This window comes from Typopeltis vanoorti, chromosome 2, assembly GCF_054136105.1.
Source record: "Typopeltis vanoorti isolate ZY-2024b chromosome 2, IOZ_Tvanoo_1.0, whole genome shotgun sequence".
NCBI classification, from domain to species: domain Eukaryota; kingdom Metazoa; phylum Arthropoda; class Arachnida; order Uropygi; family Thelyphonidae; genus Typopeltis; species Typopeltis vanoorti.
The window spans coordinates 182,500,310-182,527,903 of record NC_143550.1 but is presented as its reverse complement, the minus strand read 5'-3'; the positions used below and the strand labels follow the sequence as shown (position 1 = coordinate 182,527,903).

Here is a 27,594-nt window from a genome sequence, read left to right as displayed (position 1 = left end):
CATTCAATTTTTATCATTTTTATAAATGGTTACAAGAACTCTGCCAGAATATGACTTGAATTGTCAAATGTAAAATTTTTATATCTTCATATTTCAGTATTTCTGATTGAGTATAATTTTCTCCTTGCTTGCTAACCTGGTTGGCTGAATTATTATCTGTATTCCAACCAACAGATTGGGATTTTGAATCCCATGATGGTCATCAATTTCTGTGGTTGTCTTTAATAGTACATGAATTTCATCACCTGGTAAAAGGCTATTGCCATCAAACTTAATGGAGGCTGGAAGTGGATTAAGTAAGTTCCAAGTTTGGTATCCAAGTTAGAATTTATAGATTATCTAACACTTAGCCCACCTTTTGTACTAATATTAACATACTATATGCTAATGCTCTTTCCACATTTTCAATTATTCATGCTTTTTTTTCCTACTTCCAATACATACATGTACTGTATATCATAAGCGTAGTGCATATTACAAACCGTGTTGTACATGTCCTACACATAACTCTTTTATTTTAGTGAATATTAATAATTTTAGTATTTATTTATTTTTGTTTGTATCTTACTTATTTTAGTAAGTGTGTGTGCATGTTTGAGAAATTTAATATGGATATTGTTTAGAAAGCATGTTTTTTCATGGCACCAATGCGTACAAGGAAAATGACAGCCAATGCTTCCTTGTTTGCAGAGTTTACATGAGGGATTTTGTATGATGTAGTTATGTTCTAAATATTCATTGCCAAGAGTGAATGTGCTGCAAAAGCTAGAATGGAAAGAGAGTTGATTGTAAATGTTTCATGTGCCAGTGCAAGAAATGTGAATCATGTGGAAAGTGAAGTGACGAATATTTATGATGTAAGGAAAGAATAGCAAAAATGTTGTGATGAATGTGAAAGTAGTGAATGATAGTGTGCAGAATGAGAGCATGAAAGCAGTGGCTGAAAGTAATATGGGTGATAAAGTGACATTAAGGAGTGAAATAGCACTCTTACGTTGCATTCTTCACAGGACAAAATGGGAACTAGAGCATCTGGAGAAATGATTGTCATGTGGTACAGCAGGTGGGAGAATGAAAGAAAAAGTCAATTCAGAAAGTATGAGAAACTGGAAATAAGGAGAAGGTATTGTGTGAAGATTCGGTGATAAGAGGTATTGAGCAAGTGATAAAAGCATGTTTCTCAGGTGCAAAAATCAAGGATGTTAATGATGCTGTTAGTTTGCAGAAGGGAGATGATAATTGTTATGGTAGGAACAAATTATTTGAAAGGGGAGAAAAGATATGAAAAAGTTTTGAAAGAAGCAAAAATGAAGAGTAAAAAAGTAAAATTCGTGAGTCTGCTGAATTGGTATGACAGGACAGAGTTGAGAAGAACCATGCTTACTAATGAGTCAATGAAAAAATTGTGCAGTAAGAATGGTGTGGTTTATTGATGTATAGAGTGAATTGATGAATGAAAACAGATTGCATTTAAATGGTTTTGGAGCTAGATGTTTGGAGAAAGTTTTGTTTAGTTGAGAGTTTGGAAGTGCAAATCCAAGAAAACTAGAGATATTAAGGAAGATGCAATCAATCATGTGTCTCACTATGATTATGCAATGATACTAAGGCAGAAGCAATGGAGAGGTCATATTTACCTATACGAGTTGCCAAAAGGTGTACAACCTTATTATTAAATTACTCTGGATTATTGCTTCTGCCTTAGTACCACTTCTGGGTCTGGCTCCCACTGACGAGACCTCAATGAAGGTTGAAACTGGTCTGGGTAGTGGCCATTTTCCTTAATGCATAGCATTATACATGTCCGCAAGGAGATGTGCTTTGCATTATGGGAGTTACTAAGACAAGTAGTGATGAGAGCTTGATCCACCTTTACCACAAGTTGCCTCAGTCCTGAAGATACTTCAGGCACAAACTTTGTTTGCTTACACTTGGATAAAGGATTAAACTAAATTTATTATAATCCGTTGAGCTATTTTACCAATGTTTGCTATATGCTCTCTGAACTTGAACTCTTTATCTGCTACTATCTAAGTCCATAGCCTCATTCAAACCTTTCATTTTGCAACATTAAATTGACAATCATTATCCTTTGCCCACAGTGCTAATTTATTTAAATCATCCTGCAAGATATCCACATCACCATTATCAACTATTGCTCTCCCCAGTTTTCCATGCAAACAAGTGAATATCTTTCCCTATGTCATTGATATACAAATTAAAGAGTAGTGGCCCTAGTACCAAACCCTGAGGTATCCACTAGTTACCATCATTCTCCTAGATTTCACTCCACCATATATTACTCCTCAGGACCCTGCTGTCCACCCAAGACTGGCTAACTTGGCTATGGCTGAGAAAGATCCTTAAGCCCCTCACGTTGTCGACAGGAATCTAACCTAGGACACTCCTTCCCCAGGCATGTGGTTACGAAGCGCATAGTCACTAGGCTAACTGCGCAAACATAGATTTTTATTGTCACTCTGACCTATAAAAACTAATACATTAGAAAAATGTGTGTGAAAGTTCAGTTATGGTATGCAGACATCTTCGAACATGGTTATGTATGTGGCAAAGGTGGGAAAATATGCTTTGGGTTCAGACATTTTAAGTATGTCTAGGGAGGGAAAAGAGAAAATTCTAGAACGAGACCAAATAGATTGCATATCTTATTATAAGAAAGGCTAGGTGGTTATTTATTATGTCTATAAACAAATGCCAGGAGCATCAGAAACAAAACAGTTGAGTTCGTTGCTTTAGTGAAAACGATGTAGCCTAAGATTGTTGGCATTAGTGAAACCTGGCTATCGGAATCAAATATGATAACTGGGATCAAATGTACTGGGTATACTATTTTTAGGAATGACAAAAGAGATGGAAGAGGAGGAGGAATACTACTAATGATATCAGATGACTTAAGTCCGATTAGGGTAGAAATGCAAGAAAACAATAATGGTAACAATGTCCCATATAGTGGTGAGTTTGAGTCTATCTGGTATGAAGTGGAGTTTAACAGAATGAAATATATGGTGGGGTATTGCTACAAACCTGATGGCTCATTTGCAGGGATGAAGAAATGCATCGATAATTTAGCCTTATGGACTACTTTAATTTAACAAACATTGATTGGGTAGAATAGAAATCTCATAAGAAAGAAGAGAAATTTATTGAATTGTTGCATGACAACTTTCTCAAGAAGCATATGAAAGAGGGAACTCGAGGTCAAAGAGTGTTGGATTTGCTCATTGCTTCAGAAGGGGTATTTGTTAAGAATATGGCTATTTTACCGCCAATTGGTGACAGTGATCATGCTGTGTTTTTTTGGGAAGTATCTGATTGTATTGATGCTCTGATTAAAACAGGATACATGCTGTGAGCTGCAAAGCAAATTATGATCAACTTAGGAGAATATTATCTTTGTTCCCATGATATCGGTTATTGAATAGGATAAATGTAATCAATGCATGGGAATCATTGAAAAAGTGCTTAAATGAGGTGGTATCTGAATGTATCCTTAGTGTTCGAAGAATAAATAGGTTGAGAGTGAAATGGATGTGCAACCTTATTAAGTGAGGGATTCACAAGAAGATGATTTGAAAAGAATATCTGAGAATAACAGTGAGAGGAGTTATGAAATATATAAAGCTCAGGCCAGAAAAGTAACAAGTATTGTGTGGAAAGCTAAATCGGAGTATGAAAAGAAATTGGCCATGCAAGCTAAAGGCAGTCTGAAAGAATTTTATTGTTAAAAGAAAGAATGAATGTGAAAGAATAACTTTATTGAAGGCAGATGGTACTCAAGTATCAGCAGCTCGAGGAGTACGAAGATAGCAAATTTCTTTTTGTCAAGAGCTTTATTTAGTTTGTTTGTAATGTCCTCTAATAACATAGTTGTGCTCTTCGTTTTCTGTAAACTGTACTGCTTTTGTGAGGTGATGCTATATTTCTGTAAGTAGTTTTGCAGTCTTGTGTGTATTACTTTTTCAAGAAGTCTAGAGATTAAAGGCAAGTTAGCTATTGGTCTGTAGTTGTGAACGTAATTTCTTTTCCATATTCGTAGATAGGTGTAACTGTAGCAGTTTTTAGTTGTTTGGGAATAGTGCCAGTATTGAATATCATGTTTACAAGTTTCAGAAGTACAGGATTTAGTTGTTCAAAATGTGTAAGGAGACCTGTGAGTCTGATTTGTGATTAATTCCTAGACTCTTCTTTTGCTTTAATTATGAGAGAGCATCTTTCAGTTCTAATTTGAATACAGGACGAAAGTACATTGTTTGCTGTTGAATATGGGTTAATAGTATTGTTTTGGCCTAATTGGAAAAGTATCTTTTTTGAGTTATATCATCATCATCAAATTCCTGCCATGTACCCTCAAGGTGTGTACAGGATATGATAGTACTACATGAAAAAATTACATCATTACTAACTTCCTATCTACAATTTTCCTCCAAATCAGTCTGTTACTTGTCAAGACTCCAACATTATCAGATCTTATATTTCTATCGTCTAAGGCACTTTGTACCGTGTCAATCTACCTATATCTTGGTTTTCCTATGGGGGTCGTTTTCCTGCCAACCTAGCAGAGAACACTTGTTTTGCTAATCTTTCCTCTCCCATTCTATTTAAGTGACCATACCACCTGAGATTAGTTCTGCTAACGCGTTCCTGGATGCTGACAATGTCAAGTTCTTTCCTAATATCCTCATTTTTAATATGATATTGCCATTGATGCCATCTGTTCACGCCTCTAATCTTTCTCGGGACTCTCATATCTGCAGTCTCTAGTCTTTGGTCAAGTGTTTTACTTCTGACCCAGCTCTCAGATCCATAAGTTAAAACTGGTTTGAACACTCTCTTGTATACAGCTAATTTAGTGTTCCGACTAATTTCTCTCTTATTCCATATGAATTTATTCAATTGACTTCCCACCATACCAGCTTTGCTGATTCTGTTGTCTATTTCTATATTGAATTTACCATCTTCACTAAAAATCATGCCTAAGTAGTTGAAATGTTTTACTTGTTCCACAGGTTCTCCGTTCACAACACAGTTGACATTTTCAGCGATTCTTCCTATTTTCATTGTCTTTGTCTTTTTATTGCTGACTTTCATACCATATCTATTACAACAGTTATTCAATTTAGTAAGGGAATCTTGCAGACTTGTAGCAGATTTATTTAGAAGTATAAGATTGTCTGCATAAAGCTAAGAGCTGACATTAACATCTCCAATTTTGATATCATGTTTAATACCACTTTCCTTCATATGGAGAACATAACCATACTTGTAAGCTGACAGAAAAAGATAATCAGATTGAATCTATGGGAAACGACCCTGGAATGGAAAAGGGAAAACGAAAATGGAAACGACAAAATATAATACACATAGCAAACTGGAATGTAAGAGGAATAGCATATAAACAGATAGAATTAGACCAGTTATTAAATGAAAGAAATTTTAAAATAGCGGTAATCACTGAAACAAAAAAGAAATTAAAAGGAACTATGAGAACTGAAAATTTTAATGTGATATACAGTAGAGTCGACAGAGACCAAAGAGTACAAGCAAGAATCATGATTTGGATTCATAACTCTCTTTCAAAACAGTTAAAACATTATAAATTATGGAATGAAAGAATAATAGAAGCTAGAATAAAAATAGATAGAGGCTATTTAACAATAATTGGTTTATATTATTATTATTATTATTATTCAGGCCTCCAAGGAGTCAAAAGACTCATCGAGGTCCTTCCTAAGACATAAAGTCTGTCAAAACTCATCGAGGGGAAGTTCCCCTCTGAGAAACACAAAGTCTATCATACCACTCTTTAAACTCACTGACCGTTCTCGCTCCCACCACTCCATCAGGCAATGCATTCCACGGCTCAACCACCCTCCACACAAAGAAACCACTCCTTGCCCTCTTGCTCACGGTTTCCTTTCGTAACTTCCAGGGATGGCCTCTTGTCATCACTCCTTCCCGCTGATCAACCAAGCGAAAGAACTCCCCAGTGTCAACCCTGTAACCACCTCTCAACAGTTTAAAAGTCTCAATCATATCACCTCTCCCTCTTCTATCCACCAAACTCTGCAGTCCACATTCTCTCAGCCGATTCTCATAACTATCCTTGTACAGTCCTGAAACCATCTTTGTCATCCGTCTTTGTATCCTTTCCACAGTTAATTTATCCCCTTCAAATCCTGGGGACCAAATCTGAGAACAATAGTCCAAGTGTGGTCTGATCAGAGACTTATACAACGGAATGATAACCCTCTTATCTCTGCAGGTCAGTGTCCTTCTCATAATAGCAGCAATCCTCTGTGTTACCTTCACCACCTTTGCAATATGTCCCCTGAACTTCAGGTTTCTATCAATCATCAACTCCAGATCTCTTGTCTCCCCTACTTCCTCCAGTATAACTCCTCCCATAGAGTATGCAGCATCCCATCGATGTTTCCCAAACCTCAAGACCTTACATTTTGCTGCATTAAACTGACACCCCCATTCATTTGCCCATCTATCTAGCTTATTTAAATCCTCTTGCAGGGCTACCACATCTGCACTATTACTAATAATCCTTCCCAGCTTCGCATCATCCGCAAACAACTGAATATCCCCCTGCAATTCACTGGCTATGTCATTGATATAAAGGTTAAACAATATAGGTCCTAGTACTGAGCCCTGTGGGATCCCACTTGTAACCCTCTGCCTCCTGGAAACTGCTCCACCATACACAACTCTCTGATACCTATCAGACAGCCAATCCTGAATCCAGTTGACCAATTTGACATCCAGACCCATGTGCTGCAACTTAAATATCAGCTTATCATGTGGCACCCTGTCAAATGCCTTCGCCAAGTCTAAGAAAATTGCAGTATATGCCTTTCCCTCATCTAATGTTCTTGTAACTTTATTATAAAAGGCTAGCATATTGCTAAAACAAGAGCGTCCTTTCACAAATCCATGTTGATTCTCACAGATAACATTACCCTCATCTGCCCAATGCTGTATACAGTCCCTCACTACTTTCTCCAAGATCTTAACAACTACTGATGACACACAGACTGGCCTATAATTAGACACTTCCAGTCTGTTACCACCCTTATGCAATGGCACTATCTTACCTTCCTTCCATTCCCTGGGCACCTTTGCCAAAGCCAGACTTTCATTGAAAAGCCACGTTAAAGGTATTGTCAATTCCCTAGCACATTCTCTCAAAACTCGTGGCGAAATACCATCCAGTCCCACAGCTTTACTGACATCCAGAGTACTCAGTATCTGAAACACACTCTCCTCCTGTACCTCCAGACCTCGTACCACTCCTATCCCTCTAGCATTAAAACTGACTCCTCTAGGATGAAATACTCCAATAAAGTGTTCATTGAACAATTCCACTATGTCCTCTGCATCAGTCACTCTATTCCCATTTTTATCCCACAATATCATTCTTCCACAGTCATTTCTCCTCCTACTGGCCACATAGCTAAAAAATTCCCTAGGATTTTCTTTGGATCTTAGGGCCAATCTCCTCTCATATTCCAGTTTCGCTTTCCTTACCACACTGGTCACTCTTCTGGCCTGTGTCTTATATTCCTCATGCATCTCTTCACCTGTCTCCTTATATCTCTTCCATAGCCTCTTTTTCGCATGCAATTCCTGCTTAATATTGTTTGTCATCCACTTTACTCCAAATTGCGTCCTCTTCTTCTTCACTCGTGGTATACAACTTACCATTGCTGATAACAAATATTCTTTCACAATTTCCCACTCACTGGTGATATCCTGGTCTTTCAATTCCTCCCTCCATGAAACTTCCCAAAGTTGACGTCTAAGACTATTATAATCACCTGCCTTATAATTCCACATAAGTTCCCGTCTCTTTGATACTCCTGCATGTCTATTCATTTTCCAAGTCAACGCCATATGGTCACTCTCTCCAACTGGTGGGAGAGACGTCAAACTCAGTTATTATCAACTCTTCTGCTGCTATAACCAAATCCAAAACTTTTGAACCTCTTGTTCCCTCTGTTACATGTTGCCTAAGACATTTGTCCCTCAAGAATTCTAGAAATTCCATTCCCCTATTGCTACATGCATCTTCCTCTCTCCAATTTATACTACTGAAGTCAAAATCTCCCATAACAATCATTCTTCTTGCACTTGCTAAACTTAGCTGTCTAAACATCTCCTGGTCCCCATCCTCTGTGCTCCTGGGTCTGTAGCAACACCCCACTAAATATCCTGTCTTGCCTACCTCTACCTCACACCATATGCTCTCAAAATCATTTGTCTCACTTCCTTCCAAATTCTCCACTCTTAGAGGACATAGGTCATCACTTATCATAAGCAGCACCCCACCACCATGCTTTCCCCTCCTATCCTGACGATAAATGCTATACCCAGCGACTTCTATTCCTGTTGTTATATCCCCTTCTGTCAACCACGTCTCAGTGATCGCAATAATTTTTGGCCAGGCTGATGCTATCTGCGCCACCAATTCCTCTCCCTTACCTGACATTGTCAGCGGTGTTACCTGACATTGTCTCCCTTCTCCGGTATCCATTCCCACAAGAGGCCACCCATGCTATATGCCCCAGAAGAAGGAAGAGAACAGGATGATATTGATTTTTATAATCAGCTACAAAACATATATAATAAAATAAATAAAAATGATTTCATAATTTTAGCAGGAGACTTAAATGCAAGAATTGGAAACACGAAAATTAATAATAATATAGGAATACATGGAGAACACACTCTAAACAGAAATGGTAAAAAATTGATTGACTTTGTAGTTTATAATAACCTAAAAATAATGAATTCCTTCTATAAACATAAAGATATACATAAATATACTTGGGCAGCAAGAGGATGGAAATCAATATTAGATTACTTCATATTAAATGAAAAGACATCAAAATTTTCACTAGATGTTAGAGTTCACAGAGGATATGAAATAAGCAGTGACCACTTCCTTGTTAAAATAAAATTAAGATTACCACCTAAATGACTACAAGTAACAAGAACAGAAAGAAAAATTGAAACATTTGTTTATAAAACTAGACTATCGAATGACACAAATCTACAATGGCTATATGAACAAAGAATTAACCAGTATCTAGATAAAATAAAACAAAATGAAGAAATAGAAATAGAATGGCTTAATATAAAAACGATACTAAAAGCAGCAGCAAATGAAAGCTTAGGAAAGACCAAAAAATTCAATAAAAGAAAAAAACTGAAGATCTGGGATGATACAATCAAAGAAATAATCAAAAAGAAAAAAGAAGCCTATCACAAATGGTTAAGCAGTAAAAGATTAGAAGGTGAAATAGAATATAAAAGAATAAGAGCCATAGCTAAAGGAGAAGTCAGAAAAAGACATAGAGAATCATGGAATAAATTTGTTTCTAATTTAGAACATGATTTATATAAAATAAGACCCAATCCATATAAGATTTTGAAACACCTAAATGCAGATACCAAAGAAAATATAAAATTAAACTCTGAATTGAAATTAGAAGAATTCCTAAATTACTACACAGAACTGTGGACAGACAAATATTTTAAAAAAGACAACTGGCAAACAATTAATGAAAATGAAAAGGAAATAACTGAAGAAGAATTAGAAATCAGCCTGAAAGAAACAAGAAACAGAAAATCACCTGGAGAAGATAAGCTAGGTTCAGAACTATATAAATACGCAGGAACAAGATTCAAAGGAAGACTCTTATTATTTTTAAATAAAATTTACTCACCTAGTATCCCCCCCAATAGAATGGAAAAAAGCAATTGTGATTCCTATCTTTAAGAAAGGTAATAGAGATGACCCTAAAAACTATAGAGGTATCAGTATACTAAATTCATGTTACAAAATCTTAAATAACAAACTAATGAAATATTCCGAAAACTTTATTCGAGAGGTACAAAATGGATTTAGAAAAGGATGATCATGTATAGACCCAGCCTTCTGCCTAAAATTAATAATAGAGAAAAGAATAGAATATAATTTAGAAACACATATTGCATTTATTGACTTTGAAAAAGCATTTGACAAAGTTAAAAGAAACATATTATTTAACTTACTAAAAGAAAGACAAATACCAAATAATATCCTAAAAGCTGTCACAAGTATATATGAAAATAATCAAATACAAATAAGATTAAATCACAAGCTATCATATACAAGAGAGATAAACCAAGGGGTGCGACAGGGATGTCCCCTCTCAGCAACTCTTTTTAATATGTACTTAAATGAAATAATAAAATGGAGTAAAAATTTACTTCAAGGAATTAAACTTTCACCTACAGTTAACTTAAACTCTCCTCTTTGCAGACGATCAAATAATAATTACAAATTCTGAAGATAACTTACAGAAAGCTATTTTAAATCTAAATGAGATATCCAAAGATTATGGTATGATAATATCAACAGAAAAATCAAAAACTATGGCCTTTAAAGGACAAGATCCAGCAAGAACTAAAATAGTATTAGATAACAAGATCTTAGAACAGGTGAATTCATTTAACTACCTAGGATGTATGATCACTTATGAAAATGAAAAAGATATAAACATAAAAATTGCAAAATATTTAAAAATAACAGGAGTAATTAACTCTATATTTAAACCAAACCTAGTTCAAAAACAAACCAGGCTAAAAGTATACAATACATTAGCCCTACCGGTCTTAATGTATGGAAGCGAAATCTGGACAATAAAACAAAAAGACAAACAAAGATTAACAACAGCAGAAATGAAGTTTATGAGAAAAACTGCAAAGTATACCCTATTTGATCACAAAAGAAACGAAGATATTATGAAAGAATTAAACCAAGAACCAGTAATTGAAAAAATTAAAAAATATAAACATAGATGGATGGAACACGTTCAAAGAATGAAAACAGAAAGATTACCAAAACAAGCCTTAAAGTACAAGCCATTAGGAAAAAGAAAACCAGGACGTCCTCTTAAACAATTCAACGATGACTTGTAAGGCTGGAACAGGCCATACTAGGCCTAAATCCTTGATACGTATGATGATGATGATGAATTTTGATATCATGTTTAATACCACTTTCCTTCATAATGTGATCCATATAGATAATGAATAACAGAGGGGATAATGTATATCCTTGTCTCACACCAGATTGAACATTAAACCATCTTCCTGTACTTCCTTCAATTCTAACTGCTGGCTTACAACTCAAATAAAGACAAAGTATTGCTTGATATAATGCCCCATTGACACTATATAACTGTAGCGTATTGAATAGCTTCTCTCTTTGCACCTTGTCATATGCCTTTTCCAAATCAACAAAACTTAAATACAGATCTTTGTTATATTCCCGTGCTTTCCTCGACTATTTGTCGTAAAGTGAAGATCTGATCCTGACAGCCTCTATTTGTCTTGAATCCAGCTCATTCTTCACCCAGCTTTTGTTCTCAATCGTTTCTCTTCAAGTATACATGCATAGATCTTGCCAGGAACACTTAGTAGGGAAATACCTCTGTAATTCTCACATTCAGTTTTATTTCTCTTTTTATATATGGGTACTATGAGAGCCTCTATTCCCATTATCGGGAATTCTTCCCTCTGTCCAGGCTTTCTGAACTATGCAGTGCAGCCACTATAAGAATTTTCTACCACCATACTTCAGCATTTCTGGTCGAATATCATCTACTCCTGCTGCCTTTCCACATTTCAAGCCTTTGATGGCTTTTTCTACTTCAAGTATGGATATGTATTCCTGACTACATGCCTGGTCAGTGTTTTTTACCACTGTGCTGTCATCACTGCTTGTTTCATATAGCAGTTTTTCAAAGTAATTACTCCATACTTCAAGTATATCTTTTTCTTCCGTTTTCATGTCACCTTTATCATCTTTAACTCTTTTACAGCACTCTTTCCTCCATTCTTAAGCTTCTTCAACAACCTCCAGAATATTTTGCCACCTTCATGATATTTATTTTCTATGTTCTTGCCAAAGTGTTCCCATGACTTTTGTTTAGCTAGTTTTACACAGTGTTTAGCATTCTTGCATTTGTCTCTGTATTCTCTAACAAGTTGACTTATTTGCCAGGAACGTTTGATATGCTTTCTTCTTTTTCTTTCACTGCCTCCACCATGGAGTTCTAATTTTTCTATCCTTGCAGACAACTTCACTACATGCCTCTCTAGCTGAATCAATCAGGGCTTTCTTCAAGGCTTGCCACTGAATATCCAAGATTTGGTTCCTATTCTCAAACTCTTTCATTTTTTCTTCAATAATCTTTGTGTATTTTAGTCTACAGTTCACATCTGTGAGCTGCTCAACTTTTATTCGCTTTAAAACTTTCTTACATGTTATAAGTAATTCTGCGAGTCCCTTCTGGTTCTTTTCTTGACCGAAGTTTTTGGTGAAAAAATCTTGTGGGGAGGTTTACCTTTTTTGGATTAATAGTTCATTAAGTGTAGACTATGTTTCTTTAATGTTGGCACTATATTCTGTGAATTTCTGATAGTAATTGTGTCTTTTTTGCACTCCTAATTTTAGCTGTTAGTTGATTTCTTGTGTTTTTGTAAATTGTTTGTAGGTGAATGTCATTGGGTGACTTTTTTTTTTACTCTTCCATAGAATGTCTTTTATTGCAATGCTTTTAAGGATGTCCTCATTTATTCATGGATTATTTAGTATGTCTCTTGTATCTTTGGTGGTTTGTTGCTTTTCTGTATGTTTCTGTAAACGGAAATTTTAGGCTGTCGTATAAAGTTATTGGATTATTTATAGTGCTAGCTTGTCCCAATTTGTGTGTTTTATAAGGTTATCAGCGATGCTTTTTACTATGATAGTAGTGTGTTGTTTATCTAGTGGAGTTTTATAGCATTGGGTAATGTAACAGTGGTCTTGTGGAATGACGTTGCGATAAAGTAGTAGTCAGTTAATTTAGTGGTTACCGATGATGTATATGTGTTAGTAGGAGCCAGTATGTTTATGTGGTCTATGCAATTGTGTTAGTGTGAGTCGTTTAGAATTTCTTCTCTTGTTGTGGGGTGGGGGGGTTATAGTCAGGTTTATGTTGTGCTGGCTTAATATGTCAAGATATGTGTTAGTGGTTGGAGAGTCATGGTCGAGAGTGTTAATGTTGATATTACCAATTAGGGTAAGCCTATCTGTTGTGTGATTGCTGATGTCATTTAGTCATGTTTCTAATTCTTTTAGGAAGCTGAGAGGGTTTCTGTTTGGGGGTCTATATATTCTGTTTATCGTATATTTGTGGTTGTAGTTGGTCATGATTTCCAAATGTAATGTTTCTGTATGTTCAAAAGTGGTTATGGTTTTGGTCACACACTGTGTTTTTCATTTTCAAATGCGATTATGCCACATCCTCTTTTTTGTGGTCTCCATAATGTGTAACATTGGTAATTTTTAATGTTATATGCAGATGCTTTTGTATCACATATAGAAACTTTGGTCAAGATTGAAACATCAATATATGGCAGGAGGTTATTGACCAGGGTTGACAGTTGTGTAGTAGGGTGAGTTCAGAATTTGTACAGAAGTTATCTATCCAATTATTTAAAGATTCGAATACAAACACAGTTAACATTTTCCTATTGAATGTTCGGCTGGATTTATTGTAGCCATATTAGTGTGAGAAAATAGTGTAAAACTTGTTCTTTATAGTATAGAAGGGGGGGGGAGGTTTAAGCACTTCATTGGGAGCTTGTTAGATCAGAGTCACATGAGATAATATGAATACGACTGTTATCGTCCTTTCGCATAAAGACCTGGAAATCCTTACTCCATAAAAACTTATAGTTTTTTTCTTGTTTTTGTCCTCGCTTGGTACAATAAGTTTCTGTAATATGGGATCCAGTGTTCTGTTATGTAGATTGGAGTTGAGGGTTGCCCATTATTGAAAACTGATGTTGTTGGCTCTACCTTCTTGCTTGCAGCTAGGATGTGATCTCTCAAGCTTTTATTGGTGACGGGTGCAATTACAGGTGGTGGTCTCTCTTTATTTCGTTGCGGTCCTTGATTTATGGAGGTGATATCATTGGATGCGACCGGTACACTGATTGCTGTGCCAATCAATTGTATTAGAGAGTTCAGATCTTCTGACCCTGTTTTGGGTATCCCATCTATTTGCCGTTCTTTTTTTGTAAGACATTTTCCATCTGAGATTTGTGGGTTTTCGCTTCTTTTCTCAACCTTCGTTCTCACACTTAAGAATTTGTTGTTCTTCCATTACTGCTAACAGATCAGATTTAATAGCATGCATAGCTCCAAGCATTTCTTTCATGTTATTGTATTGTAAATAGTGTTCGTAATCCTTAAATTTTTGATTAATTTGCTCCATATGAAAATTAAGTGTTTCTTTCATCATATTTTTAAAGGAATCTAAATTATCAGTATCAATAACAGTGAGGTCAGGAATTGACTTTCCTTTCCTTTCCTTATTTTGCTGCTTTTGCCCAGGGATTGATTTTTGCATTTCAGTTTTTCTCGGCATTGGGCAGTACCATTCGGTGCTTTTAGTTAATCCTTTTACCTTCCGGGTGCTTTTGGAAATTCTGGAACACTGGTGGTGTAGCCTCTGTTGACAACCAGATCAGTATCATACAACGTGACTCTGGCTGTCTCAATGACCTTTGGACTAGACGTCTGTTTGGTCATCAGCAGAGGGAGTTCTTGTTGTCGTTCGGGCAGTATGGTGGTTATTTCCACAGCCTATGCTTATGATATGAGATAATATAGCAACTCTTAATGCTGTGACTACTAATACATTGGATATATTGTTAAAGAGAAAGATTTGCACTTGCTGATTCCAACGGTTATGATTGTGACACTTTAGTGGCAGTTTTCACTGAAAATAACTTAATTTACTGAGGAGCACAACACGTGTCGACTTAATGTTAGACTGGCCACAGCGTTGCCTATAATAAGAATAAAAAAGACACCCAAAAGAACACATTATGGAGTAAAGGGTGAACAGAAGCTCATGGGACACAAGGCATCATAAGATTATCTAACATTGGTTGGGATTGAATGGCTCGGGCAACTCAAAATGAAGAGAAGAAGACCTTTGCTGGCTAGTTGCATTATATGCATCAGAAACCTGGACATTCCTTAAACAAGATCGGAAATAAAGTCCTTCGAGATATGGTGCTGGAGGTGATTTATGAAAGTGAGTTGAAAGGAAAAAATCAATGACAGAGTTCTCAAAGAAGTTGGTGAAGAAAGAAATATATTGGAGACCATAAAGAAGAGGTGACTCAAATGGATAGGACATCTACTAAGGCATAACAATTTCCTCAAAACAGTAATAGAAGGGAAAATCCTGGATAAAAGAATGAGGAGAAGACCAAGAATGAACTTCATCAAATGACTATGTGAAAATTCAGGAACAAGAAGATATGGAGAAATGAAGAGAATCTCCAAAAAGAGGTACAAATGGCTGGAACTGTGTGCTACAGCCGACCAGTCCATGGACTGAAGAATCACACGACGACGATGTTCTTACCAAAGTCTTCCTGTGAATTTTTTTTTAGTTAGTTTTATACATTGCTTTGCTTTCTTACATTTTTCTTTGTATTCTCTCAGAGCACAAGCTAACTTGCTAGGAACTTTTGATATGCTTTCTTATTTGTCCACAATTCTGATTTTTCTAACTTTGCAGATAACCTCACTACATGCCTCTGGCTGAATCAGTCAGTCTTTTTTTCAGGGTTTGCCACTAAATCTCCAACATTTGGTTCATGTTTATTATAGTTAAACCAAACAATTTCCAAGTAATTGTTTGGTTAACAATTGAAGTAATTAACAAGCAAGGAAATTTTATCAGCACTGTTAATATATAAGATCCAAATACTGTTTGGACATTAGGATTGTCTAAAAAAAAATGTATTTCTGTTTCATAAATAATGTGAAATTCTTTAACATTTACCATGTTTTTATTTATTATCCAAGTAATTTTTTTATTGTACTGCAATAAAAATGTTTTCAGACTTAATCACTGGTTTTTAGAAGATTTATGTGTTAGGCATTCATTATTCAGAAATTAGCCTTCTTTCATTACATGGATTTTATATATAAATATTTAAAAAAAAAAACAAAAAAACTGGTAAGTTTATTAATCTTGTTTCTTTCTTTTTTTTAAATTTTTTTATATATATGTGTAGCTTGGTCCCAATAGTGGATTACATATCATTATTTTTGACGAGATTGATGCAATTTGTAAAGCCAGAGGTTCTGTGGTGAGTATATTTATTATGAAATATGAGTATATTTATTTATTAATTTTTAGATTGAAAACATATTTGTATCACAAGAATTAGTGTTCTAAAACAAACCAATAAATTGATTGTAGAAAGAAATTCCCTGTACACTATTCGATTAACCTAATAAGAGAATTTTATCTTTATAACAATGAGTTTTATGTAATGAAAATGGCGAAGAGGAATTTAAAAAAAAGGATAAAATAAGTTGGGCATAAGCAAAAATAATGCTTATGAATAAGTTTAATAAATGTGAATTTAAGTATTTACATATTTTCTTATCATTATCAAACTGAAAGTGGGTAACTAAATAATATTTTTAAAAAAATTTAAGTAAAAATTAAAACACTGGTTTGAACCTGCTAAGATCTGTGCATTATGTTTAATTGCATATGAAGCTTATTACTTCTGCACCTGTTAGCAGCTTTAGAAACTTATTTTTTGCTCATTATAACTAATTACACTGTCATCAAATTTCCAATGTGTACTTCCAAGGAGGTGTACAGCTAAATACTGTTTATAATTATATTTAGCCTTTAAGCACATGGATTACTTTGTTCTTTGGAATTTAAAGATGTCTGTAATGTAATGCCTGAAACTCTTCACATCTCCTATTGCAATATTGTTGTTCTCTCTCTCTCTCTCTCTCTATCACTCCCTTTCTGATATAGTATGTATAGTAATATTTTGTAAGTCTTCTTGATGTTCATAAAGTAGCACAACATCATTATCTGTATAACAGTTTCATATTTTTATCTTGTTTAGTCTGATTCCAAGTTATTGATGCTTTTTTTATTATATCATCCATAACAACATTAAGTAGTATACATGAGTTATCTTATTTCATTTGTACTTCAATATTCTTTTACATCGTTTCTCCAGTTCCTTTAAACATCCGTTATCATTATCATATTCCTGACACGTACCTCAGGGGGTTTACAAGATATTATTGATAGTCCACGAAAAAGTTGTCATCAATTTCCTATTGACAATTTTCCTCAAAATTAATCTATTATCCGTTAAGACTCCAGTATTATCAGATCTTATATTTCTGTCTTCTAAGGCAATTTTTGCTGTATTAATCCACCTAGATCTTTGTCCTCCTCTGGGATCTTTTTCATGCCATCCTGGCAAAGAATACTTTTGTTAGCAAAGCTAATCTCAGTGGCTATACCAGAGATTAGCTATGCTAACACATTCCTGAATGCTAACACTATCAAATTCTTTCTTAAATACTCATTTTTAATATATTTTTATCTCAGAACTCTTATATTTATTGCCAAGTGTTTTATTTCTAACCCAGCTCTCAAATGCATAAGTTAAAATTTTAATACTGTCTTATATACAGCTAGTTTAGTGTTTTGACTAATTTCCCTTATTCCATATAAATTTATTCAGCTGACTTCCTACCATACCAGATTTGTTAATCCGGATGTATATTTCCATATTTTTGTCATCTTCACTAAAAAATTGTGCTTAAAAGTTGAAATGGTCTATTCTGTAGGTTCTCCGTTTAGGATGTAGTTGATGATTTCAATGTTTCTGCCTTACTTTCAGTGTCTTTTTATTGCAGATTTTCATACCACATATATTACAGTAGTTATTCAGGGAATCCTGCAGATTTGTACTGGATTTATTCAGAAATATAACATCATGTGCATAAAGTAAAAAGCTATGATTAACATATCCAATTTTGATATTAGGTTTAATACCATTTTCCTTCATAATGTGATCCATCAAGATGATGAATAATAGTGGAGATAATATGCACCCTTGTCTCATGCCTAATGTAACATTAAACCATCTTTCTGTAACTCCTTCATTTCTAACTGCTGTCGTATAACTGGAGTACAAACTAAGTATTGCTTGATATAATGTCTAATGTCCCATTTACACCATATAACTGTAGCTTTTTTTTTTTTTTTGAACAGCTTTTCTTTTAGAAAGTTGGCAGTTAGAATGGAAGTACAGGAAGATGGTTTAATGTTAAATCTGGTGTGAGACAAGGATGTACATTATTCCCTCTGTTATTCATTATCTATATGGATCACATTATGAAGGAAAGTGGTATTAAACATGATATCAGAATTGGAGATGTTAATGTCAGCGCTTTGCTTTATGCGGACGATGTTATACTTCTAAATAATCTGCTGCAAGTTTGTAAGAGTCCCTGACTAAATTGAATAATTGTTGTAATAGATATGGTCAGCATTAAAAAGACAAAGACAATGAAAATAGGTAGAATTGTTGAAAATGTCAATTGTGTTGTGAACTGGGAAACCTGTCGAACAAGTAAAACATTTCAGCTACTTCGGCATGATTTTTACTGAAGATAGTAAATTAAATATGGAAATAGACAACAGAATCAACAAAGCTGGTATGGCGGGATTTCAATTGAATAAATTCATATGGAATAAGAGATAAATTAGTCGGAACACTAAATTAGCTGTATACAAGACAGTGTTCAAACCAGTTTTAACTTATGGATCTGAGAGCTGAGTCAGAAGTAAAACACTTGACCAAAGACTAGAGACTGCAGATATCAGAGTCCTGAGAAAGATTAGAGGCGTGAACAGATGGTATTAAAAATGAGGATATTAGGAAAGAACTTGACATTGTCGGCATCCAAGAATGCATTAGCAGAGCTAATCTCAGGTGGTATGGTCACTTAAAGAGAATGGGCGAGGAAAGATTAGCAAAACAAGTGTTCTCTGCTAGGTTGGCAGGAAAACGACCCAGAATGAAGACCAAGATATAGGTAGATTGATACTGTACAATGTGCCTTAGACGATAGAAATATATGATTTGATAATGATAATATTGGAGTCTTGACAAGTAACAGACTGATTTGGAGGAAAATTGTAGATAGGAAGTTAGTAATGATGTAAATTTTTCATGTAGTACTATCATATCCTGTACACCCATTGAGGGTACATGTCAGGAATTTGATGATGATGATAATGATAAGTACCTTTTCCAGACCTACAAAACTTAAATATAGATCTTTGTTATATTCTCATAATTTTATAACTATATGTTCAGAGTAAACACTGTAAACAGTAATTGTTGTATATATAAGAGTATGTATGTATATATATATATATATATATATATAGAGAGAGAGAGAGAGAGAGAGAGAGAGAGAGAATATTTAACAGAGGTGTTGTGTCCCCATTTAGGTTAGGTGTGCTGTCGTGTGAATTCTGCACTACAAAATTCATGTTAATTTGACCATATGATTGCATTTTTATTACTGTATGAAAGTTTTAAAAGTGCATAGTACATTGGTACTCATCTTAATTGGTCCGGTGCAATTAATTATAGGATAACTTTGAATATTTTAATTTATCAATTAATATAATTTTAAATATAAAAAGCACAAAGGTTAAATGAACAATAGGAATGCTTCACATGCATTATTTATGTGAGAAGCACAAATCGTTTACGCTTTGTGGTGTGATTAGATTATCAATGGTAAACACTAGAGTTAGACACCGATAATTTGAATTTTGATAAGATTTTTAAATACAGCCTTATAATACGTACAGAAATCAGAAAAAGTAATCACTTGAAAAATTATTCTTTTTCCGGATTGAACCAAAGAAGGCTGAAATAACTAATTTTACTTACTTGTTTATACACAAGTTCTAACTTCCTTCGACTATAATCATATAATCTGCAAAAGCTCTGGCAGAAAAATGGAATAATCGGTAGATTGTTAACACTGTTTCCCATTGTACATATGGACAAAAATAATTTTGTCCATATGTACAATAACATATTTCTATAAGTTATAAATAATTTATAGAAAACTTGTCTATATCGGTGTCCTAAACACACCAGTTCACACTTCACGCACACAAAATAGATGAAACTCAGAAAACAAAAACAGCAACTTATTATTGAACTGAATATGTCACAGCCCCCTAATTTCTGGGTGCTAAACACCCAGTTCATGCTTTGCACATGCAAAACAAATGAAACTCAGAAAACATAAACAGCAACTTATGACAATATTCAGTTGGATTGGTTGACACAATAACCAATCACAGCCACTGATTTCTGGGTGCTATTGTCTCCATGCACATCCTGCCTCACCTTCTAGATTTAAAACCACTGGAATGCTAAGAATTTGACCTGCTGCGCCATCTGTACATCTGTTCAAAGGCTCACATGTAATGTGATGTTTACGCATCTAAAAGTGTCCTCTTATAGGCATGAACAGATGGCATAAATGGCAATATCATATTAAAAACAAGGATATTAGGAAAGAACTTGACATTGTCAACATCCAGGAATGCGTTAGCAGAGCTAATCTCAGGTGGTATGGTCACTTAAACAGAATGGGCGAAGAAAGATTAGCAAAACAAGTGTTCTCTGCCAGGTTGGCAGCAAAATGACCCAGAGGAAGACCAAGATATAGGTAGATTGATACTGTACAATGTGCCTTAGACGATAGAAATATATGATTTGATAATGATAATATTGGAGTCTTGACAAGTAACAGACTGATTTGGAGGAAAATTGTAGATAGGAAGTTAATAATGATGTAATTTTTTTCAAGTAGTACTGTCATATCCTGTACACCCCTTGAGGGTACATGGCAGGAATTTGATGATGATATGATGAAGTGTCCTCTTCATGAAGCATTAGCATACTGTGTTTAATTTTAGGAATCACGTGAAGCCAGGAAACAATTAGGGTAGTCTTTAACAGGAATAAATGTAAAAATATAATACCGGCAATATTGCTATTCCGTGGATGTGCACTGCACATCTAGCACATCCTGAATGTATGCTCCTGATATTTAATGGCTTAATTATTTTCTTATGGTATTTTGTGGGCATATCCCAATCAAAACTGAAATACTTATTAATAATAAATTAATAGATAGATACTTTCATTATCTTGGACATGAAATATCATTTGATGCTGGAAAGAATATTAAAGTAATAAGTTTAAATTTCTACAAGTTGTAGATATAATAAATAGAATTCTTAATTTAGTACAGAAAAAAAATAGACAAATGTGTATAATTATTAATTTAATACTTTCAAAAAACTAAAAAAGGTAAGATAATTTAATGAATCAATCTCTAGTTTCATAGAGATCGATTCATTATCTATCTACCTCTATCTAGTTTCATAGAGGTGCACAATATTGTGTACCTCTTTAGATTGATACACTAAAACACAAATATGAAGAGGTAACCTGGAGAGTTCTAAATAACAAACCGTCATTTTTTAAAATTCATTTAACATACTACACTTATTGAATGCAGGAACAAGACTCAGAGCTTAATTCATATTCATCTATGTAGATCTCTTATGTATGCTTCCCAAAGATCAGTTAGTATCAGGCCTAGTTTTTTATTGCACTGGTTTGGACATCATATCATTTCACTTGCCTCTCTCAGTATAAAATTTATACTGAGAGAGGCAAGTATTTAATATTTTATGTATAAGTATTAAATTTTATGTATGGCATTTTTGTGATTTGCCAATTGACATGATGGATTTTGGTGGTGGTTATTTATTTATTCGTATGGCATGAATATCAAAACATGCAGTACAATACACTTTAATAACATATAAAATTAAAAGTCAAAAGTCATTTTAAAAACCAATAAAATTAAAAGTTACATCCATATTGGTCAGATAGTTCATAGCTTCGGGTGTAGCACTTAAAAAGTCCAATTTGTCTCCTGAATATGCTCTGAGATAACACTGAGTCACAATGTGGTTCACAGTTTGTCTCTGAGCTCCACAATCACAAGGCGGGGATGGTCGTTTACCCACTTAAAAAGCATGTCCGCACATACACCATGACCAGTTCGTATTCTATTAAGCTGAGTCCAGGATTTTCGTGGGAGGTGTGAGCAAGCATCAAAACTTTCTTGTAATTCATTGAGAGAAAATTTTGTGATGTCATCTGTATGGCTCTCCGACTGTTCTTGCCACTTTTGCTTCAAGTCAAAGTTAGAATGTAGTAGTAGTTGGGTTAATTGTAGTGGTGGATGTCTTGATCTCAATCGTCATACACTTAAGTCTTGTTGATCTGTTGTAAGGAGAGAGACACGGTTCTTCAACACGTGTTCAATACTAAGTTTCTGAGAAATGTGGTGGCAGGAAGTGAAACGTAAATTTCATTTCCTGCCACCACACTTAATTAAAGTGTCCAGAAATGATACTTGATTATCTTTTTGAAGTTCTAGAGTGAATTTGATTCTGTGGTGTAGAGAGTTGATTTTGTTAAGAAAGTCGAACAGGTCCTTTTTTGTGTGGTTCCAAACGATAAAGATATCGTCCATTTGGTATTATGTTATACGGATGGAACTTACTATAGCAAACTCACAGGAGGACATTAGGAAAGCATGTCCTCCTGTGAGTTTGTTATAGTTTGTTATAGTGGATAATTGTGCCTGATCTATAAAGAATTTTCTTTATAATGGCATTATGCCTATGGGACTTCATTTGGGATTATTCTGTAATTTTCTATATTCAGTAAGTTTGCTATAGTATGGGTTAACTGTACTTGTTTTCTTTTCTTAAGAATCTGTTCTTTCAAAAAACTTAATAAAGAAAATCTGTAAATGCTTGAGCATTTTCCAACTTTCTTATTACATTTAACATTGCCTTGGTCGCAATTAGATCTCTGTTGTAGTTTCTTCTATTAGAATTTTATCTTAGTTTATTTGGTATATAATTTTGTGTAATTATCATCATCATAATCAAATTCCTGCCATGTACCCTTAAGGGATGTACAGGATATGATAATACTACATGAAAAATTTACATCATTACTAACTTCCTATCTACAATTTTCTGCCAAATCAGCCTGTTACTTCTGAAGACTCCAATATTATCATTATCAGATCTTATATTTCTATCGTCTAAGGCACTTTGTACCGTATCACTCCACTTATACCTTGGTCTTCCTCCGGGTCTTTTTTCTGCCAACCTGGCAGAGAACACTTGTTTTGCTAATCTTTCCATGCCCATTCTGTTTAAGTGACCATACCACCTGAGATTGGCTCTGCTAACACATTTCTGGATGCTGACAATATCAAGTTCTTTCCTAATGTCCTCCTTTTTAATACCATCTGTTCACGCCTCTAATCTTTCTCAGGACTCTCATATGTGCGGTCTCTAGTCTTTGGTCAAGTGTTTTACTTCTGATCCAGCTCTCAGATCCATAAGTTAAAACTGGTTTGAACACTGTCTTGTATACAGCTAATTTAGTGTTCTGACTAATTTGTCTCTTATTCCACATGAATTTATTCATTTGACTTCCTACCATACCAGCTTTGTTGATTCTGTTGCTATTTCTATATATAAAATTTACCATCTTCACTAAAAATCGTGCCTAAGCAGCTGAAATATTTTACTTGTTCCACAGGTTCTCTGTTCACAACACAGTTGACATTTTCAACAATTCTGCCTATTTTCATTGTCTTTGTCTTTTTATTGCTGACTTTCATGCCATATCTATTACAACAGTTATTCAGTTTAGTCACAGAATCTTGCAGACTTGTAGTGGATTTATTTAGAAGTATAACATCATCTGCATAAAGCAAAGAGCTGACATTAACATCTCCAATTTTGATATCATGTTTAATACCACTTTCCTTCATAATGTGATCCATATAGATAATGAATAACAGACGGGATAATGTACATCCTTGTCTCACACCTAAACCATCTTCCTGTACTTCCTTCAGTTCTAACTACTGACTTACAACTCAAATAAAGACTATGTATTGCTTGATATAATGCCACGTTGACACCATATAACTGTAGCATATTGAATAGCTTCTCTCTTGGCACCTTGTCATGTGCCTTTTCCAAATCGACAAAAACCAAAACTTAAATACAGATCTTTGTTATATTCCCATGCTTTCCTCGACTATTTGTCATAAAATGAAGATCGATCCTGACAGCCTTTATTTGACCTGAATCCAGCTTGTTCTTCACCAAACTTTTCTCAAGTATACTTGCATAAATCATACCAGGAACTCTCAATAGGGAAATACCTCTGTAATTTTCACATTCAGTTTTATTTCCCCTTTTATATATGGGTACTATGAGAGCTACTCTAACCATTGGGAATTTGTCCCTCTGTTCATGCATTCTGAACTATGCAGTGCAGACATTGTAAGACTTTTATACCACCATACTTCAGCATTTCTGGTCGAATATCATCTATTCCTGCTGCCTTTCCACATTTCAAGTCTTTCATGGCTTTTTCTACTTCAAGTATGGATATGTATTCCTGACCGTATGCCTTTTGATGTTTTTTACCACTGTGCTATCACTGCTTGTTTCATTTAGCAATTTTTCGAAATAATTACTCCATACTTCGAGGATATCTTTTTCTCCTGTTTTCATGTCACCTTTATCATCTAAGAACACAAGCTGACTTATTTGCCAGGAACTTTTGATATGCTTTCTTCTTTTCCTTCACTGCTTCTTTAACTTCCTGTGTCCACCATGGAGTTCTAATTTTTCTATTCTTGCAGACAACTTCACCACATGCCTCTCTAGTTGAATCAGTCAGGGTTTTCTTCAAGACTTGCCACTGATTCTCCAAGGTTTGATTCCTGTTCTCAAAATCTTTCATTTTTTCTTCAATAATCTTTGTATATTTTAGTCTACAGTTCACATCTGAGAGCTGCTCAACTTTTATTTGTTTTAAAACTTTCTTACATGTTATTCTTTTGAATATGAAATTCAATTTTATCCTACTCAAGACTAAATAGTGATCACTTCCAATTTCAAATCCTCTGTACACTCTGGTGTCCTGCACCAGTGAGAAAACATCACTATCAACAATAGCATAGTCGATGAGACTTTTCTTATCTTTGCCTCTTCTCTCCGTGTGAATTTGTGCACATTTTTATGTTGGAACATAATTATTATTATTATTATTATTATTATTCAGGCCTCCAAGGAGTCAAAAGACTCATCGAGGGAGGTCCTTTCTAAGACATAAAGTCTGTCAAGACTCATCGAGGGGAAGTCCCCCCCTGAGAAACACAAAGTTTATCATACCACTCCTTAAACCCACTGACTGTTCTCGCTCCCACCACTCCATCAGGCAATGCATTCCACGGCTCAACCACCCTCCACACAAAGAAACCACTCCTTACCCTCTTGCTCACAGTTTCCTTTCGTAACTTCCAGGGATGGCCTCTTGTCATCACTCCTTCCCGCTGATCAACCAAGCGAAAGAACTCCCCAGTGTCAACCCTGTAACCACCTCTCAACAGTTTAAAAGTCTCAATCATATCACCTCCCCTTCTTCTATCCACCAAACTCTGCAGTCCACATTCTCTCAGCCGATCCTCATAACTATCCTTGTACAGCCCTGAAACCATCTTTGTCATCCGTCTTTGTATCCTTTCCACGGTTAATTTATCCCCTTCAAATCCTGGGGACCAAATCTGAGAACAATAGTCCAAGTGTGGTCTGATCAGAGACTTATACAACGGAATGATAACCCTCTTATCTCTGCAGGTCAGTGTCCTTCTCATAATAGCAGCAATCCTCTGTGTTACCTTCACCACCTTTGCAATATGTCCCCTAAACTTCAGGTTTCTATCAATCATCAACCCCAGATCTCTTGTCTCCCCTACTTCCTCCAGTATAACTCCTCCCATAGAGTATGCAGCATCCCATCGATGTTTCCCAAACCTCAAGACCTTACATTTTGCTGCATTAAACTGACACCCCCATTCATTTGCCCATCTATCTAGCTTATTTAAATCCTCTTGCAGGGCTACCACATCTGCACTATTACTAATAATCCTTCCAAGCTTCGCATCATCCGCAAACAACTGAATATCCCCCTGCAATCCACTGGCTATGTCATTGATATAAAGGTTAAACAATATAGGTCCTAGTACTGAGCCCTGTGGGACCCCACTTGTAACCCTCTGCCTCCTGGAAACTGCTCCACCATACACAACTCTCTGATACCTATCAGACAGCCAATCCTGAATCCAGTTGACCAATCTGACATCCAGACCCATGTGCTGCAACTTAAATATCAGCTTATCATGTGGCACCCTGTCAAATGCCTTCGCCAAGTCTAAGAAAATTGCAGTATATGCCTTTCCCTCATCTAATGCTCTTGTAACTTTATTATAAAAGGCTAGCATATTGCTAAAACAAGAGCGTCCTTTCACAAATCCATGTTGATTCTCACAGATAACATTACCCTCATCTGCCCAATGCTGTACACGGTCCCTCACTACTTTCTCCAAGATCTTAACAACTACTGATGACACACAGACTGGCCTATAATTAGACACTTCCAGTCTGTTACCACCCTTATGCAATGGCACTATCTTACCTTCCTTCCATTCCCTGGGCACCTTTGCCAAAGCCAGACTTTCATTGAAAAGCCACGTTAAAGGTATTGTCAATTCCCTAGCACATTCTCTCAAAACTCGTGGCGAAATACCATCCAGTCCCACAGCTTTACTGACATCCAGAGTACTCAGTATCTGAAACACACTCTCCTCCTGTACCTCCAGACCTCGTACCAGTCCTATCCCTCTAGCATTAAAACTGACTCCTCTAGGATGAAATACTCCAATAAAGTGTTCATTGAACAATTCCACTATGTCCTCTGCATCAGTCACTCTATTCCCATTTTTATCCCACAATATCATTCTTCCACAGTTATTTCTCCTCCTACTGGCCACATAGCTAAAAAATTCCCTAGGATTTTCTTTGGATCTTAGGGCCAATCTCCTCTCATATTCCAGTTTCGCTTTCCTTACCACACGAGTCACTCTTCTGGCCTGTGTCTTATATTCCTCATGCATCTCTTCACCTGTCTCCTTATATCTCTTCCATAGCCTCTTTTTCGCATGCAATTCCTGTTTAATATTGTTTGTCATCCACTTTACTCCAAATTGCGCCCTCTTCTTCACTCGTGGTATACAACTTACCATTGCTGATAACAAATATTCTTTCACAATTTCCCACGCACTGGTGATATCCCGGCCTTCCAATTCCTCCCTCCATGAAACTTCCCGAAGTTGACGTCTAAGACTATTATAATCACCTGCCTTATAATTCCACATAAGTTCCCGTCTCTTTGATACTCCTGCATGTCTATTCATTTTCCAAGTCAAAACCATATGGTCACTCTCTCCAACTGGTGGGAGAGACGTCAACTCAGTTATTATCAACTCTTCTGATGCTATAACCAAATCCAAAATTTTTGAACCTCTTGTTCCCTCTGTTACATGTTGCCTAAGACATTTGTCCCTCAAGAATTCTAGAAATTCCATTCCCCTATTGTTACATGCATCTTCCTCTCTCCAAT

At 35.4% G+C, this 27,594-nt stretch overlaps 1 protein-coding gene across 1 annotated transcript in view; it reads left to right on the top strand.

The window, feature by feature from the left end:
* The window catches only part of LOC150109712 (vesicle-fusing ATPase 2-like), a 408,246-nt gene that overhangs the window by 213,502 nt on the left and 167,150 nt on the right, over positions 1-27,594 (top strand). The window contains exon 10 of the mRNA XM_090403040.1: positions 16,162-16,236. Coding sequence (XP_090259166.1) covers positions 16,162-16,236 — 75 coding nt within the window. The remainder of the gene's footprint in view (positions 1-16,161; positions 16,237-27,594) is intronic.